General features: G+C 51.0%; 1 protein-coding gene across 9 annotated transcripts in view; it reads right to left on the bottom strand.

The window, feature by feature from the left end:
• RAPGEF1 (Rap guanine nucleotide exchange factor 1) overlaps positions 1–14,270 on the bottom strand; it is a 106,003-nt gene extending 91,733 nt beyond the window's left edge. For all 9 annotated transcript variants that reach the window (XM_080927107.1, XM_080927104.1, XM_080927110.1 and 6 more), the window contains exon 1: positions 13,956–14,270. Coding sequence is in view for 7 of the 9 variants with exons in the window: in XM_080927104.1 (XP_080783230.1) it covers positions 13,956–14,016 (61 nt within the window). In the remaining 2 variants the exon portion in view is untranslated. The remainder of the gene's footprint in view (positions 1–13,955) is intronic.
• Between the last annotated feature and the right edge of the window lie 571 nt (positions 14,271–14,841).

Below are 14,841 nucleotides of genomic sequence, written 5' to 3'. Positions count from 1 at the left end.
TTCAACCGTTCCATATTTTGATGCTTACCAGCGTGGAGTAAAACAATTTGGGAATAGCAAATGTCTGTGGGAAAAACTGAGTCTGATTTCGCAGACTCTCATGAGACCCCTCCAGAACTAAGCCTATGTTTCTGAGCTGGTTATCTCAAAGGAACCTGGTCCCTCTGCAATACAAGTTGTGTGTACATGTTTGTGACAGTATTTTCTATCTGCCCCAGGATGCTGAGAGGGTGGAGTTCTGGAACAGTCACCCTGAGGAAATGAGGAGCAGTCAACACTCCATTTGTGAAGGTCTGCATGAGCAAGGGGCCTCACTGGTTTTCTTATTAAGAAGCCATTGGGCTGGAGAGACGGCTCAGGGGTTAAGAGCACTGACTGTCCTTCCAGAGGTCCCGAGTTCAACTCCCAGCAACCACATAATGGCTCACAACCATCTGCAATGAGATCTGATGCCCTCTTCTGGTGTGTCTGAAAACAGCTACAGTGTACTCATATATAATAAATAAATAAATCTTTAAAAAAAAAAAAAAAAAGAAGCCATAACGGGAGCATTTACAAGCAAAGGTCAGAACCCAGCTCTTGAACCACTGCTATGACAATAAGGCATGGTGGTGCCTGCTCGTGATCCCAGCACCAAGAAATTGAAGCAGGACCGTGAGTTACAAAGCCAGCCTGGGCTCCAGCAGCAGGGAGCCCAGGGTAGGTATCCAAGTTCCTCCTGACATGGCTCCTACAGAACAGGCACCTGGGAACTCAGCAGAAGACATCATCATGCTCTAGTGTGTCCCTGGACACATACTTTCGACAATTCACTCTGCTAAAGTATTTGTTTCCTGAGAACTGTTATGAAATAATTTTACATTTTCTGCTCTGCTAATGTCTACACACAGCCCCGCCTATCACCTAGGACCAGGTCCACGGAGACCTGTAATGATACTCATTGGCCAGAGACTTTATTTTGGTAATTTCAGATTTGAGTTCTGCGAGGTGCTGTCCATCTAACAGGCCCTGGAGGGCTGGAATCTCTGAGGAAGCCTTGGCCTTGCTTCTGTCTAGATTCCCCTCCTTCTGCCCCTCCCATGAGCCAGTCATATTTTCTTAGGAATGTGGCCAATAGCTTGGAACCCTGCCAGAGGTTCACAGTGCCTGTCGCCTGCCCAGTAGCTGCTGTCAGCACCCAGCACTTGTGCCAGACTACAGCAAGCACAGAGTGAAGTCCAGCTACATATTCAGAACCTGAGACTTCCATTGGCCATTCTTAGCTCTTATGGCCTCAGAGTATAGACACAGGACAGGAACACAGCTTGCCTCGCAGCCTGACACTGAGGACGGGCTGGGACGGGGCCTACCAGAGCTGGAAAGCCCAGATACGTGGTGAGAACCTTACCCAGTACTCTAGTATCTCCTCTGGCTTAAAGCTTCCTGAACACACACACGGGTTCCTCAAGGGCTAGACCCAGCACAGAAGCCGTGGTACCCAAGGGTCCTATTCCTAGTTCCCCTCTCAGCCCAGATACAGCCCAGCAACAGTCAGTACATATGGCACCAACGTGGCCATCACATCCTTCTGTTTTAAAACTGCTTTGACATAATTTATTGTGTACGGATATGTCTAAGACTAAATGTATGGTAAATAAATGCTAACACTTTTGTGTTCATAGCAAGGTCTGAAACCAGTGAGTGTGAGAGTAGAGCACTGTGGTAGACTGTCACTAAAACAAGTGTGGTAAATGTGTTTAAAGGGGCTACCTGAGCCATGCAATGTTTAAGTCAGCCACAAACCCATGCTGCATCACCACCAGCCACACCAGATCTTCATCTTGAAAACAAACTCGTCAACCACCAACTCCACCTCTTCCTCACTTAAGGCCCTGTACCACTGCTTCATCAATCTGATTTTTACCGAGTTAAGATCCTGTGAGAGTGAAGCCACTGGTGCTTGCTTGTCTGACTTCTTACTGCACTTGGCACAATGCCCTCAGGTTTATCCACAGTGTAGCACATCAGACAACACTTTTCTTTTTTAAGGCTAAATAATACTCCACAACAGAGGGAAAGCATCTGAGTTGCCTCTACCTCTAGGTGATCATGTAGTTCTGCTGTAGAGGGAGGGGGGAGAGGCAGGGAGGGGACAGGGAAGGGCTGCGGAGGGGACTGGGAAGGTGCTCTTCAAGACCCTGCTTTCTGTATAGTGTGGTGAGTCTGCTTGTGGTCTTAGTCTTCAAGTCCTGCCAAATTCAGATTTTACTTTTTACAAGATGTTCTCCCCAGGATTTTGAAAGGATCCATCCTTGGGTGGGGTGTGTGAATGTTTTCACTGTCCTTTTGAATTAGGTTTCCCTGGTGATTAATAGTTCTGTGCATATTCATGAGATCATTAGCTGTTTTCAAAGTTTCTTTGAAAAGATGTTACTTTGAGAGTGGACAGCACTTTTAAAGATGAAGTTGCTTTTGTTGGTCCCAAGCCATCCTTTATCTGTTCCCCAGAAACCTGGAGATGGCTGCCAAGGTCAAATTCTCAACAGATAAACAACTCAATACTACAATGGAATAGAACACAGCAATAAAAAAGGCACAATAAACACAGCAAGCTGAGAGTGCAGAGTGAAGAGATCTGATCACAGATCTGGTCACAAGGTCACATTCCACAGGGACAGATGACAGAGAGCTTTGTGGTCACCAAGGCTGTAAAAGAGTGACACACAGGGAGTTTCTCCTTGATGACTGGGCATCCTGACTGTGGTAGGCTTAAAAAGATCTACTCATGTTAAACACAGGACTCTGCAATGTGAGGTTTAGAGCATTCTCACTCAGGAGAAGAAAGCTCCCTTCACCCACACAGACCTGGCTATGCTGAAGCACCAGTCCCAGGATGCTAACAATCCTCAGAGCTTCATGAAGACTGCCACTTGAACCCAGTCTGAACTAGGGGGCCTGAAGTCCTAAAGAGCCAAAGTGCTCACAAATGCTCTACCACATAGGAAGGGGGGATTCACAGCAGGAGACAGCATGTGAGTATCAAGTTTCCTTGGGGGATGACCATCCACACAGGCTCCAGCAGAGCAGACCCTACACAAACCCACAGCCTCCCTTCACAGAGAAGACACTGAGGATCCACAGCTCCAGGCCCATTCTCAGGCACGGACATTCCCAGACTAGTAGTAACAGTGACCCTCACACTCTGTGATGACCTCAGCCTATGTGACTTACTCACAGAAAGTCTTCATCCCATCAAACTGGGAGCTGAGAAGGTTGGCCCCTGCAGTCCAGAGTGGGAGTACAGTACAGGTTCCTACTCCAGTTCTTATGCCTCAAACACAGCAGCTCCTACAAGCTTATGTTTAGGGTGATGAAGAGAGGCAAGGCCAGACCATGCAGAACAGCATGCTTTTGATATAGGCCTTTGGTTCTGCAATGACCTCAGAGAACTAGCATGTTTAAGCTTCTGGACAAGTCCAGGCAGAAGCACAGACGACTGAGGTGATGCTAATGAGGAGAGAGGTCCTGCAGCTTCAAGACCCAATGATGAGAGCCAGGGCTGAGCAATTTCATCTCCTGCAGACAGCACAGTGCTGTGTGCCTGAGGCATTCGGACTACACACCCTCCTGCACATGGCAAGGAGGCCCAGAAAGATGCAGAGCAGAGCAGGACACAGGATTCCTAAGTCTGTGTAGCTGTGACAGGTAACCTTAGGAGGAAAATACAAGGCAGGGATCACCACTCGAAGTCATTTGTAAATTACCTATTCCAGAGACCTGAATGATAGACAGCATTTTACCAATCACAAAACAAAAGCAGCACACTGTGATGAGGCTGCCTATGGTTCCTGAGTTGGGGGGTAGAGGGGTGTCCTGGATGGGAAGTCAGGTGTTAGGTCTGAGCCCTGCCACACACAAGCTCATTCTAGACTAGAATAGCAGTCAGGAGTCCTCACCCTGCCTGCAGCATGGCCAGCATGTGTGACTGAATTCAGTGAGATCCAGCTACTCTTTGCCTGTGGCCTAACTATATCCATTCCTAACCAACCTTGGGAGTCAGCCTTCCCAAGAGAAGCTGGGGGAAGAGGGGCTGGGTGTGGCCCAGTGGTAGAATGCTCAGCTTCTGTGAGGTCCAGGGTTTCATCCCCAGCAGAGACTCCAAAGCACCTCAAGAACCTGAGACCTGCCTTTTCTCTGAGGCCTGAAGTGTGAAATATCAATATTTTTAAAGACATGTTATTTTAGGGCAGAAGGGCCTCAAATAAGAATAAGGCTCACATCCATTCAGCACCTCTCAAGTGTTCAGACTCAGCGAGAACCCTGAAGTATCAGAAGGCTCACAGACTACTTTCTTCACACTATATGGCTGGCCCACTGAAATGAGAGAGACCCCACAGCCACTGCTTGGAAGAGCTGGCAAAGAAGAGCTCTGGGCCCTCGGGCCACACTCAGCCACTTCTAAGTACTTGCTCTGACTGTCAGTGTCTAGGTGAAGAAGCCTAATAGCTCACATGTTGTTTCTGCTCAGGTTCCCCCCACCTTTACCACAGAGGAACACACGAAAGGCCCAGCCTCCTGCACACAGGCTAATGGACTCCTGGACATCTGAAGGGTACTGCTGGCACTCAGTGACACCCACTTCTCACACTCCAGCACCGCTCAGCTCCCAAGCTGTTTTTCTACAGTTCCAGCCACCTCTGAGCTGAGGACCCACAGGCTGATTTGCAAGTCTGTAAGCAGATGTGTAGTCAGAGTTAGTGTCCTGTGGAGATGCAGGAAAGCCCCAGGGAAGTCCCATGCTGAGCTGTTTCCAAGCAAGGGTCAGAGTTGTGCCTCTGAGCTACCCCGTGACTCAGCAGACCAGTCCTGAACCAGGGTCTAGATACAAGGGGGCAGGGAAGGAAAAGCACTTACCTCCTCTAACAATACCTTCCATTCCGCAGCTGTCAAGTGGTCCCAACACCTGCCTAGTCTCCAGTAAGAAGAAAAATCAACCAAGCACCCATCTGAAGATCCAACTCCTAAGCAGGGTCTGGCACATAAGAGAAAGTGAACACTACTCACCACCTCCCTTGCCTAAAACAATGTGGTGCAGTCCCAACAACCTTAGGTAAGACAGGGTCAACAGATCCTAAGTGACAAAGCAGCCTGTACCTACGAAACACTTGGGAAGCTACAGAGGACTCCACATGTGCCTGTGAGCTGAGGAGGTAGGTAAGAACATTTGCTGCTCAAGCATGAGGACCTGAGATCTCCGGCACCCATATAAAAGGCCAGTTGTGGCCACAGGGGCAAGCCTATGACCTGGTGCTTGGGGTTAGGGGAGTAGAGAGGAAAGAGTGGGGCTTGCTGGCTGTCAGCCTCACCGGGACACCATCAGCAAGCCCAGTACTTGGAACTGAAGGCAGAATGACTCGGTGTGTTTGAGGTGAGTCTCGGTTGTATAGTAAATCCAAGACCAGCGTAGGCTACATGGTCACCATCTCAACAAGGCACAGAAGTAAAGCAAGCCCCAGTGATTCCAGTACTCTAAAGTCTGAGGCAGGAGGACTGCAATAAGTTTGAGGTCAACCAGTATTACACAGTGGGTTCAAGGCCAGTGTAGGATTCACAGCAAACCCCTATCTCAAAAACAAAACAGGAAGGGAGAAAGAGGGAGTGCAGCCTGGGGCTGTGGGTTGGGGAGTAACTTCTCCCAGGCTCCAGGCCCTTCCTGTTTAAGACAGTTTCTTCTCAAGCTGTCTGCTGCCCTTCAATCCATAATCCTGTAGCAGCCACCTCTTGAACAGAGGGGCACCGGCAACATATAAGTCAATCTTTGCCTTCGTCACAGAGCTAGAGACAGGTACGCTCAGAACCAGTGAGACCTGGGAGAATAGTGCGCGCGCCTGTGGGCTTCTACCTCTGCCCCACTCCCGTATGAGTGTGCGCATTTTAACTGCTCCAGGTGTCCAAGAACGGCCTGTAGCTTGGAGGACTCTGCAGAACAGTACTGAACCTTTCCTTCACTGTGGAGACGAAGTCACGTGTGTGAGATGCTTTCACTAGAGCCTGGTACTGGCACGTCGTGAGGGCCTAACGACTGTTAGCTGCTACTATTATTTTTACTTACTGAAAGGAGGGGTGACAGACATCAATTCATCCATCTATCTGTTCACAACCAGCCACTTGAAGAAGGATAGCCACATGGGACTATATCTATAACCAGCAAATAAATACTGCTATTGATTCCACTCAGGTCAGTGAGATGGTGATGTGGAGCCAGCGGCCCATAGTGCTTCAGCTGTCCTGCCTTCTCATGCCACACACACACCTCCACAACTCTGGGACATCACCATCCTGCTCTGCCTCATTTAAAATCCTATGACACTGATGTATGTCTAGGACACCCAGAACACGTGTGTAGGTGTGAAACTTGTAGGAGTGGGTCTCTCCTTCCACACTGGAGACCAGGGATTGAGCTCATGATGTCAGACTTGGAGACAAGGGCCTTTGTGCCTGCTGAGCCATCCTGCTGGGAGCCTGGGAGCCACCCGTGCCATACCTCATCAATGGTAAACATTTCTAAAACTTATAAAGTGGGCGCTGGAGGGACGTTCAGTGGTTAAGAGCACTGGCTGCTCTTACAGAGAACCTGGTTTCAGTTCCCAGCACCTACGTGGCAGTTCACAACCAGTTCCAGGGGACCCGCCACCCTCTTCTAATTTCCATGGGCTCATGCATGCATGTGGTGCACACACGAGTTCAGGGACACACACATACAAATAAAATATTTTTGAAGCTATACAGTAAACTTCTGAAATGGGCTTTAGTTCTGGGCCAGCAGCCTCCACTTGCATGCTTTCAAAGTAGGGTGGAGCTCTGACCCAGAACTTAATTTGTAGTGAAATGACTGTGGCTCCAGCAGGCAGGGGCAAGCAGAGAGTCATTCAGGACCAATGGGTGCAGTGGGCTAGCTAGAAGGGCAGGGAGCAAGGGAGACTTGAGGTTGAAGGAGGAAATACCACCACAGACCCAGGATGTCTAGGCCACCAGGCCAGCCCTCCACTGCATCTCACACAAGATACTGAGGCCCCATGACAGAAACAAAAGGGGGGCAAAGTCTACCTTCTCCGGCCCTCAGGACAGCAGGCACTTCTAGCCACCTATAAATACAGCTGAGAAATGCTCCTAAAGAACGAGCTAAGGGCAACTGAAGAAGCTTAGCAAGTAGCCAGCAGGGCACCTACTAGGGACTTGCTAGGGGTATCAGCCTGCACAGTGTTGGTGGGCCCCACTGCTGGTAAACGCCAGCCTGGTGATTGCTCTGCAAAAGGTGATCACTACCCCAGAGTCCTTTGCTCCTGTGCAAAGCAAGCAGTAACTAAAATGAGGGCCTGGGGTGCACGTTGCCAAGCTAAGTGGGGCTCTGTCTCACCCTGGCCTAACACTGACAATCTGCTCTTCATCTTGCAATGGGAGGCTTGAACTTAGCGTTTTATTTTTGTTTTTTAAAGATGTATTTGTTTTTATCTATGGATATGAGTGTTTTGTCTGTGCACTGTGTGCATGCTGTGCCCAAGGAGACGGGAAGGTGGTTAGATCCTTTGGAACTGGAGTTTCAGATGTGAGCCCTCATGTGAGTGCTAGGAACTGAACCCAGGACCTCTGCAAAAGCAGCCAGAACTCTCTATGGAGCCATCTCTGCAGCCCCAAACCTAGGGTCTTGTGTATGGCAAGCCTCTTTTCTCCCTTTTCCTTTCCGAGATGGTCTCACTGTGCTGCCCAGACCAGATTCAAACAGCTAGGCACAATAGAGCCTCCTACTCAAGACTCCCAAGAGCCAGGGATACCGGCATGCCACCACACGAGACTCAGGAATTTGTGGGGTGTTTTGTCTTTGTGTTTAGGGCTCTTTGAGGCAGGGTGTCCCTCAGTAGTCCAGGTTGGCCGGGGAACTCTCCATCCTCTAGCCTCTGCCTTCCCTGCTCCAGCAACTTGGGAAATCTAATTGCAGGGCTATCAACTTTCAAGTGCAAAAACTGACCACTGGACACAGTTAACACAGCCCCATCCACTGGACACCCCCATCAGACAAGTCCTACCAACTTGCCAAGAAGCAACCTACCTAGGTAACTATCTAAAGCCAAGGAAACTGTATGTAAGGTCAGTCAGGGCTGGGGTGTGGCTCAATGGTTCAACATTTGCCTAGCATGTGGAAGGCTCTGGTTTGATCCCTAGCAAGGATTAAAGACAGTCAATGCTTTGAAAGCAGATCCCAAATTCATTCAGTGATGACACTGGTATGTTTCCATCTTCTCTCTGTGTCCCTCACTTGGATCAGCAGTGCTAGGGGACTCATGGTCCTGTGCCAGCACTTGCACCACCTCGCCACGCCCAACCATCACTCACTCTGTAAGTACGGACTGGGTACCTACTGTGTACTAAGCTGGCTAGTAGCCAGCCAGTGGTTGACAGGCATACCCCTACCAGAAGCTAAAGATCTATTTAAGACTTTGTTTATTGCTAACCTGCCGACAGGAAACTGGGCTCTGGGTTCTGAAACAGTCAACAGTACAACTGCTCGCTCAAGTGTTTGTGTGGTGTCTTTCCCCGGAATTTACTATCTGCTAGGGAAGAGAAGCACTAGGCATCATGAGGTCAACTTTGGTGGAGGAAGCTTATGAGACCATCCGGGAAGTGGTGGCCACTGTTGGTGGAGGGACCTCTGAGGAGCCTCAAGGGCCACAACAGGGCAAGAGGAGTTGAACTCAAGGCAGCCTCCCCACTATTTGTTACTCTAGTGCTGAGATCAAAATCTTGTGCAGGCTAGACAGATGTTCTGCCACTGAGCTACATGCCCAGCCACCTGCAGTAAGGGAAACACTAACTTCAGAGTCCTGATCCCTCCAGGAGCTAATGGATGAGAGCCCTGAGAAGGGAAAGAATCACCCAAGGACACAAGTTTCAGATGATCTCAAATGACCAAGCAAATGACAGGCCCAGTAGATGACAGCACTTTTCCAACTCACAGGCTGTGGGTGTGTTTACTCATAATACAGCCTTTGGGGTGCAGTGGGGACTGTCAGTAGAACACCTGTCCCAGAAACAAGGCAGGGGGTGGGGGTCACATGGGTGCGGCACACACTGTGGCCAGGCCTCTCCTCTTTCCACTGTTTTATCTTACTATGGCAACAGGCAACACACTGGCTGGACTGAGGTAAGACCCAGCCTGCACAAAGAGCAAGCTGCAATCTGGGCTAATTTGGGAAATGGTTTTTCTGCAAGCTCATACATGAGTCATCTTTCCAAGCTATGTCTCCTGGCTACAAGGAATCCCATTCAAACTGCCTGCCAACAGCAGCACAGGAGATCAGGAGACACTGGGGTTTGCTGTGGCTGCTTTAAAAACATGTTACTTACCTCCCTATAGTGCTGCAAATGTGGTCAGTATTACAAAAATCATAAGCAGCCCCAGGGTCAGCTTCAGTCTACATTAACTAATTTGGTGGTTTGGGGCCATTTCTTTTCCCTAAGATCAGAAAAGAAATGTAGAAACATAAACTAAAATTGAGGCAGACGCTGCCGTGACCCTCATGACACTGGAATTCTATAGTGTCTCTTATAGACAGAAAGGGGTCAGTTCCCCATTTTACTTCCCTAAGACTTCGATCTTGGGCAGTTACCCAAAACCCCAGGCCTCTGCTATCCACAGGTGCAACAAGAGGATTGGCTACCCTCACCTCCAGCTGTGACAAACAGCCCTGTTTTGCTGTTACCTCTGGCCTACCACCTAGGGAAGACCATGTTCCGCAGGGCACCCAGATACCATCCCGCATGACAGGGTGTCTGCCTGTGAGGTTCACAGATATGTTGAATAGACAGGTCAATGAAAAAACATGGAGCTTCAACATTTGTGTCAATAACCAGAAAACACTGAAACCACAAAGATTCCTAACTTATGGGAAAGGGAAGTAGAAGCTGATTGGTTAACAAAGGTCAATACTCCGTGACTGCCCATTAAGAAAGTACACAGGCCTGACTTTCAGTATCTGTTCTGAGAAGATACACAGAAACAAGTTCCACTGAAAATCCCCTTTCTATTTGTAACAAAAGTACCATAAGCATTTGAAAAGCACAGCACATGGACTTTGAGACCCATGTTTCTTCTGTCAGTGGCTGTGTTGAGGGAGCCTGTGGCCATCACTAGTCCCAGCACTGGCCAGACAGTTTGGTAAATGGTGAAGCTTATGGCAGACTGTGGTTAAGCTGGGTCAGAGAGGGAGAACAGGGATTACAACACCACAGAACCTCCCAATTCCCAGAGGCCCCAGTGTCCCAGGAACGAGGTGGCTGGTTACTGAAGGAATGGAGCAGAGTGGAGTGAGGCAAGCAGGGGTAGGGCTGAGTGGAGCTACAGGGATTCCCTCCACTAGTGCAGAGATCGTGATGGTCATTCCCCACAAGGCAACTCCCTGCCCAGCAGTAAGATCCTTGAAATCTCCATTTGCTGAAGTGGGAGTTTACAGTCGCCACTAACACCCAGACTCCAACCCCCAGCCTGACACACAGGACACAGGACAGTGCAGCCCTCATGGCACGTCCCAATCCCCAGAGCACACGGCAGAGCAGGTGCTCCATCAGTACCAATCAATGAAGGAATGGGGCAAGAGTCAAAGTCCAGATCAGATGCAAACAGCTGTGAATCATCTCTGAGCGGCAGGCTCTGAAACGTCAACAGTCCAAGTGGGAAGGGACCTCAGTGTGTGACCAACAGGGAAAGGGGCAGGGACACCAGGCAGACACCTCCCACCCAGCTCCCACACGTGGGCACAAACATGAGAGAGGGAGCTCTGCATTGCCAGAGGTTCTCAGCCTTTGGATGAACCAGATATCTGAGATTTTTGAGCAATTTCCTGTTTTTAAGTACTGACCACCAGCTCTTTTCTTTCTTGGAAACATACATGGCCAAGTGGGCTAAAGTCAGCTGATTGTTGCCAGTCTGGCATTAAACTCCAGAGAGCTGGGGGCATTGACTCTCTTCACTGTGTCTTTGCTGGAAGAGACGAGGGCAAGCAGAGCCACCATACTGCTTAAACAAGAACCACAGTTACTCGCCCCAATGTGCCTCTACCCAATCTTCTACCCTCCCCTGGCAACTCCAAAACTCCAAAGCTGCACACACCTCCCAGGGTTCCTAGAGAACTCCCTCAGCCCTGAGCACAGTAACCCTCATTCCAACTTTCTCCTGACCCTCCTAAATGACAGCCTATCGAGATCCCTCTCAACTCAGCCAGACTGTCCTGATCCTCCCTGGGCACCTGGAGAAGAACATTAATGCTGCCTTCCTATGCCTCCATGAAGTGGTGTGACTTCTGATGACCGCCACAGATGGGCCATAGGCTCCTCCCAGAGGTAAGAGAAAGCGAACAGGGAAGGCAAACTGACTAGAAGGGTCAGGGTATGGGTGTAAGATTTCTGCTCACTCAAAATCCGTAGACCCCACCCAAGCCCCAAACCTCAGAAGCAAACCCAGCAGCCTGTTTTCAGAGGGCGAGAGAGCACAGGCACACTTTGGAAACAGTCTTGCTACTTTGAAGCACAGAAAACAGCAGCAACTGTTACTGGGTGTGGGCTCCTCCACAGTCACCAGGCCTAGTTACCTGGCTGGATAAAGGTGTCTCCCCAGTCACGCTCATGCTTACTTGCAGGCCCAGTTCCCAACCAAACAAGATATCTGGTGGAACGCACATCAAGTTCACCTAGGAGGACCCACAGAAACTCCAAGAAGGTAAGCCCTCATTCCAAGCACACCCTAATCTTCCTGGGCAGGAGTGTGAACCACAGCACAGTGTTGTACGAGGGCCCCTTCCTGTCATCTCATCTGTGATCCCCAACTGTGGCCACCGGAGAACGCTCACCTCTAGCTGCTTCTCCCCAAACGCACCTTCCTCCCATTTCCTCCGTAAGAAAGCCTAAGAGACTTGACAGGTAGGGTGATACCCAGGGGGCCCCACCTGCTCAGAGGGGGTGGAGGAAGGATTGTGGGAAGGGGTGACCAGAAGGAAGGGATGTAAAAAATATTAAATTTAATTTAAAAAAAAAAAGGAAAATCCTTTTCTTTCCTGGCCTAGTAAACAGTGCCCTCCAGGACCTTCCACAACGGGTTCAGAATGTCCACGGGGCCTGGCAGTATAGAAACCACAACCAGCCCCCAGAGGACAGGGGCCTGGGAGGCCCAGGCATGAGCTCTGTCGAGAGGGCCTGGTGTGGAGACAGGGTGGGAGATGACAGACAGCACATGCAGCCCCTCACTTCCAGGGGTTCCAAATTCTTCAGAGTGAACACGTGCTCTTCTGATGAAGAAAATTCAATTAATGCTATTTAAGATGTACTGATTTCATTTTACATACAAGAATGCTTTGCCTGTCTGTATGTCTGTCTGTGCACCACCACATGTGTGTCTGGTGCCCATGGAAGTCAGAAGACAGCATCAGATGCCCTGAAACTGTAAAGATGGTTGTGAGCTTCCACATGGGTGCGGGGGAGGGGAAGAGGGGGCAGGGGGGAGGAGACCTGGGTGCTCAAGAGCAACAAGTGCTCTTGTCTGCTGAGCCATCTCTCCAGTGCATTAACGCTATTTTAAAATAAATTATCCAACTTTCCCAACAGTGCCTTTCGGATGAGACACTATAAGGAGTTCCTAAGCAGTGCTGCACAGATGGGCCAAAGATATTTCCAGAGCATCACGTATTCAGGAAAGCGACTCATAGTCACTAGACAAGGCCCCGGGGCAACAGGACAAGGAGACAAACAGCCTCTGAAAACTGAACAGTCCAGCCATGAGAGTTGTATCCTGCTTCTGGTCAGAGGCAGATGTCGAAACCCTACCTATGCTCCTTGCTGGGTGGGCTACACAAATTCACTGAGCCTCTCTGGGTCCTTAAAACCGAGACCACACTCTGGCAGGCAATCCTAAAGTATTTCTAATAAACAACACAACCAAGAGACCAAACACAGAGTGAAGACACATAGCAGATGTTCAGTAAAGAGTACCAAAACGTTCTTCCCTAAGTTTAAACCAGGGCTGCAAAAGTTACATTCATTGCTTGTTGGCTAATACACATCCAAATATCCCCAAGTCCACCTATGAAATGGCAACTTCCAAAAATTAGTGCTGCCAATCACCTTTCCAGGTTCTTACAAATCCGCCTTCTTTACAGAGTTTCCAGGCTAACTGGGTATCCCCACTGTGACAACCCCCAACACAGGCACTGGACCACTGCCTACCTCACCTAGCAGCCAAGAATCCGCCCTCCCGTATAAGGAGTCCCTGCTTGACGGCTAATTAAGCTCTGGGCCTCATATGCACATCAGTAATTGACTCTCGGGAGTATCTAACTCCCAGAATATGCAAGCTGGGGGAGCGTGTAGGGGGGAGGAGAGTTGGGAGGCGACTCCCCAAGATTTCCAGGAACACACAAAGAGATGAGGTTTGCATCAAGATCACATCCACCTTCTCTCCCAACCCCAATGGCTCTCTACTTGCCCTGCTTGCAGAGCAAGGCAGAAATATCGGAGAACAACTTGGCTGTTCCCTGAAACATCGCTCCAACACGCCCTAGCCTGATGTCCTTTGAAGCCACCGAAGTGGACACTTGTGGTTAAACTCGAGGCTCATTAGGAGTGACACATTTTATAACTGGGCTGCCGATCACCTCTGAAGCGCGCCTGCTCTTCTGCATGCGGTCGGGGCCGGGCCTTCTAAGGGTCCGGGGCTCCAGCCATTGTGGAAGGTTCCAGGGAACAAGGCTGTGGGGACCTCCACTCGCTCCCCCAGAATCCCGCTAGCATCACTAGCACCCCCGGCGCCGGGCAGGCCCGGCTCAAACATGGCCCTCGCGGCGTCACTGCCAGGCTGGGGCCCGGACTGGGGGGTCGAGCACATGAGGCCAGGAGGCGCGCCGCCCGCCCGCCCGCCCGCCCGCCCGCCTCACCTGCTTTCTCAATCTTGCCGGACATTTCCGGGCTGCGCCGAAGGCCGAGGCCGCTGCTCATCGGGCCCGGGCCCGGCCGCTGTGGGGTAAGAGGCCGGCGCGCCCGCCGCTCTCCAGGACCAGTGCTCGCCGCGACTCACACTCGCGCCGTCATGGCGGGCTCCGCGCGGCCGCGGCTCGTACGCTCGCCGCCCCGCGCTCCAGCCCGCACCGGGCCTGCCGCTCCGCCGCTCCACCTCCCGCGCAGCCGCCGCTCCGGGGCCGCGAGCCGCCGGCCGCAGCGAAGCGCCGCCGCCCGCCCGCCGGCCTGGGCCCCGCGGCCACGGCGCCACCTGCCGGAAGCCCGCCGCGCCGCCTGCGCCACAGCGCCCCCTGCCGACCCGGAGCCGTGCTAAGCCTGGCGCAAGGAGCAGCGCCCCCTGCGGGCCTGGAGTCCTCCGCGCCGCAGCTCGGCATGGACCCCACCCCTTTCTTCAGACACAGAGAGAGATCAAGCCTATGACAGACAGCCCCAACTCAGGACTCCCACATGCCCTCCCATCAAAGATCAAAACCCTCGGTGACCCAGACTTTTTCATCCCAAGTCGTGGGCTGACTCCCCAAGTTCAGCATCCTCCTCAGGCCCAAGACTCCTCTAATTGACCCTAAACTAGTTTCAACAACTTCCTTACTGAAAACATAAAAAGCCCACACAACAAGGCTTGGGACTGACACCCACCTTCACTCGACCCCATACACATATGTAAGACTCCGGCGACAGTGAAAGGCAGAACCTTTTGACCAGACGTGGGCCCTGATCCTCCAAGCCAAGGCTTAGGCCCAAACCTGGAGGGACACAGCAACTCTGACTTGTTTGCTCAAGCAGCCCTCCAATGGGCTAAGTCAT

Source organism: Micromys minutus (genome assembly GCF_963924665.1).
Source record: "Micromys minutus genome assembly, chromosome: 13".
Lineage (NCBI taxonomy): Eukaryota > Metazoa > Chordata > Mammalia > Rodentia > Muridae > Micromys > Micromys minutus.
Note: the sequence above shows the minus strand (reverse complement) of the source record. Positions and strands in the feature narration are given on the sequence as shown.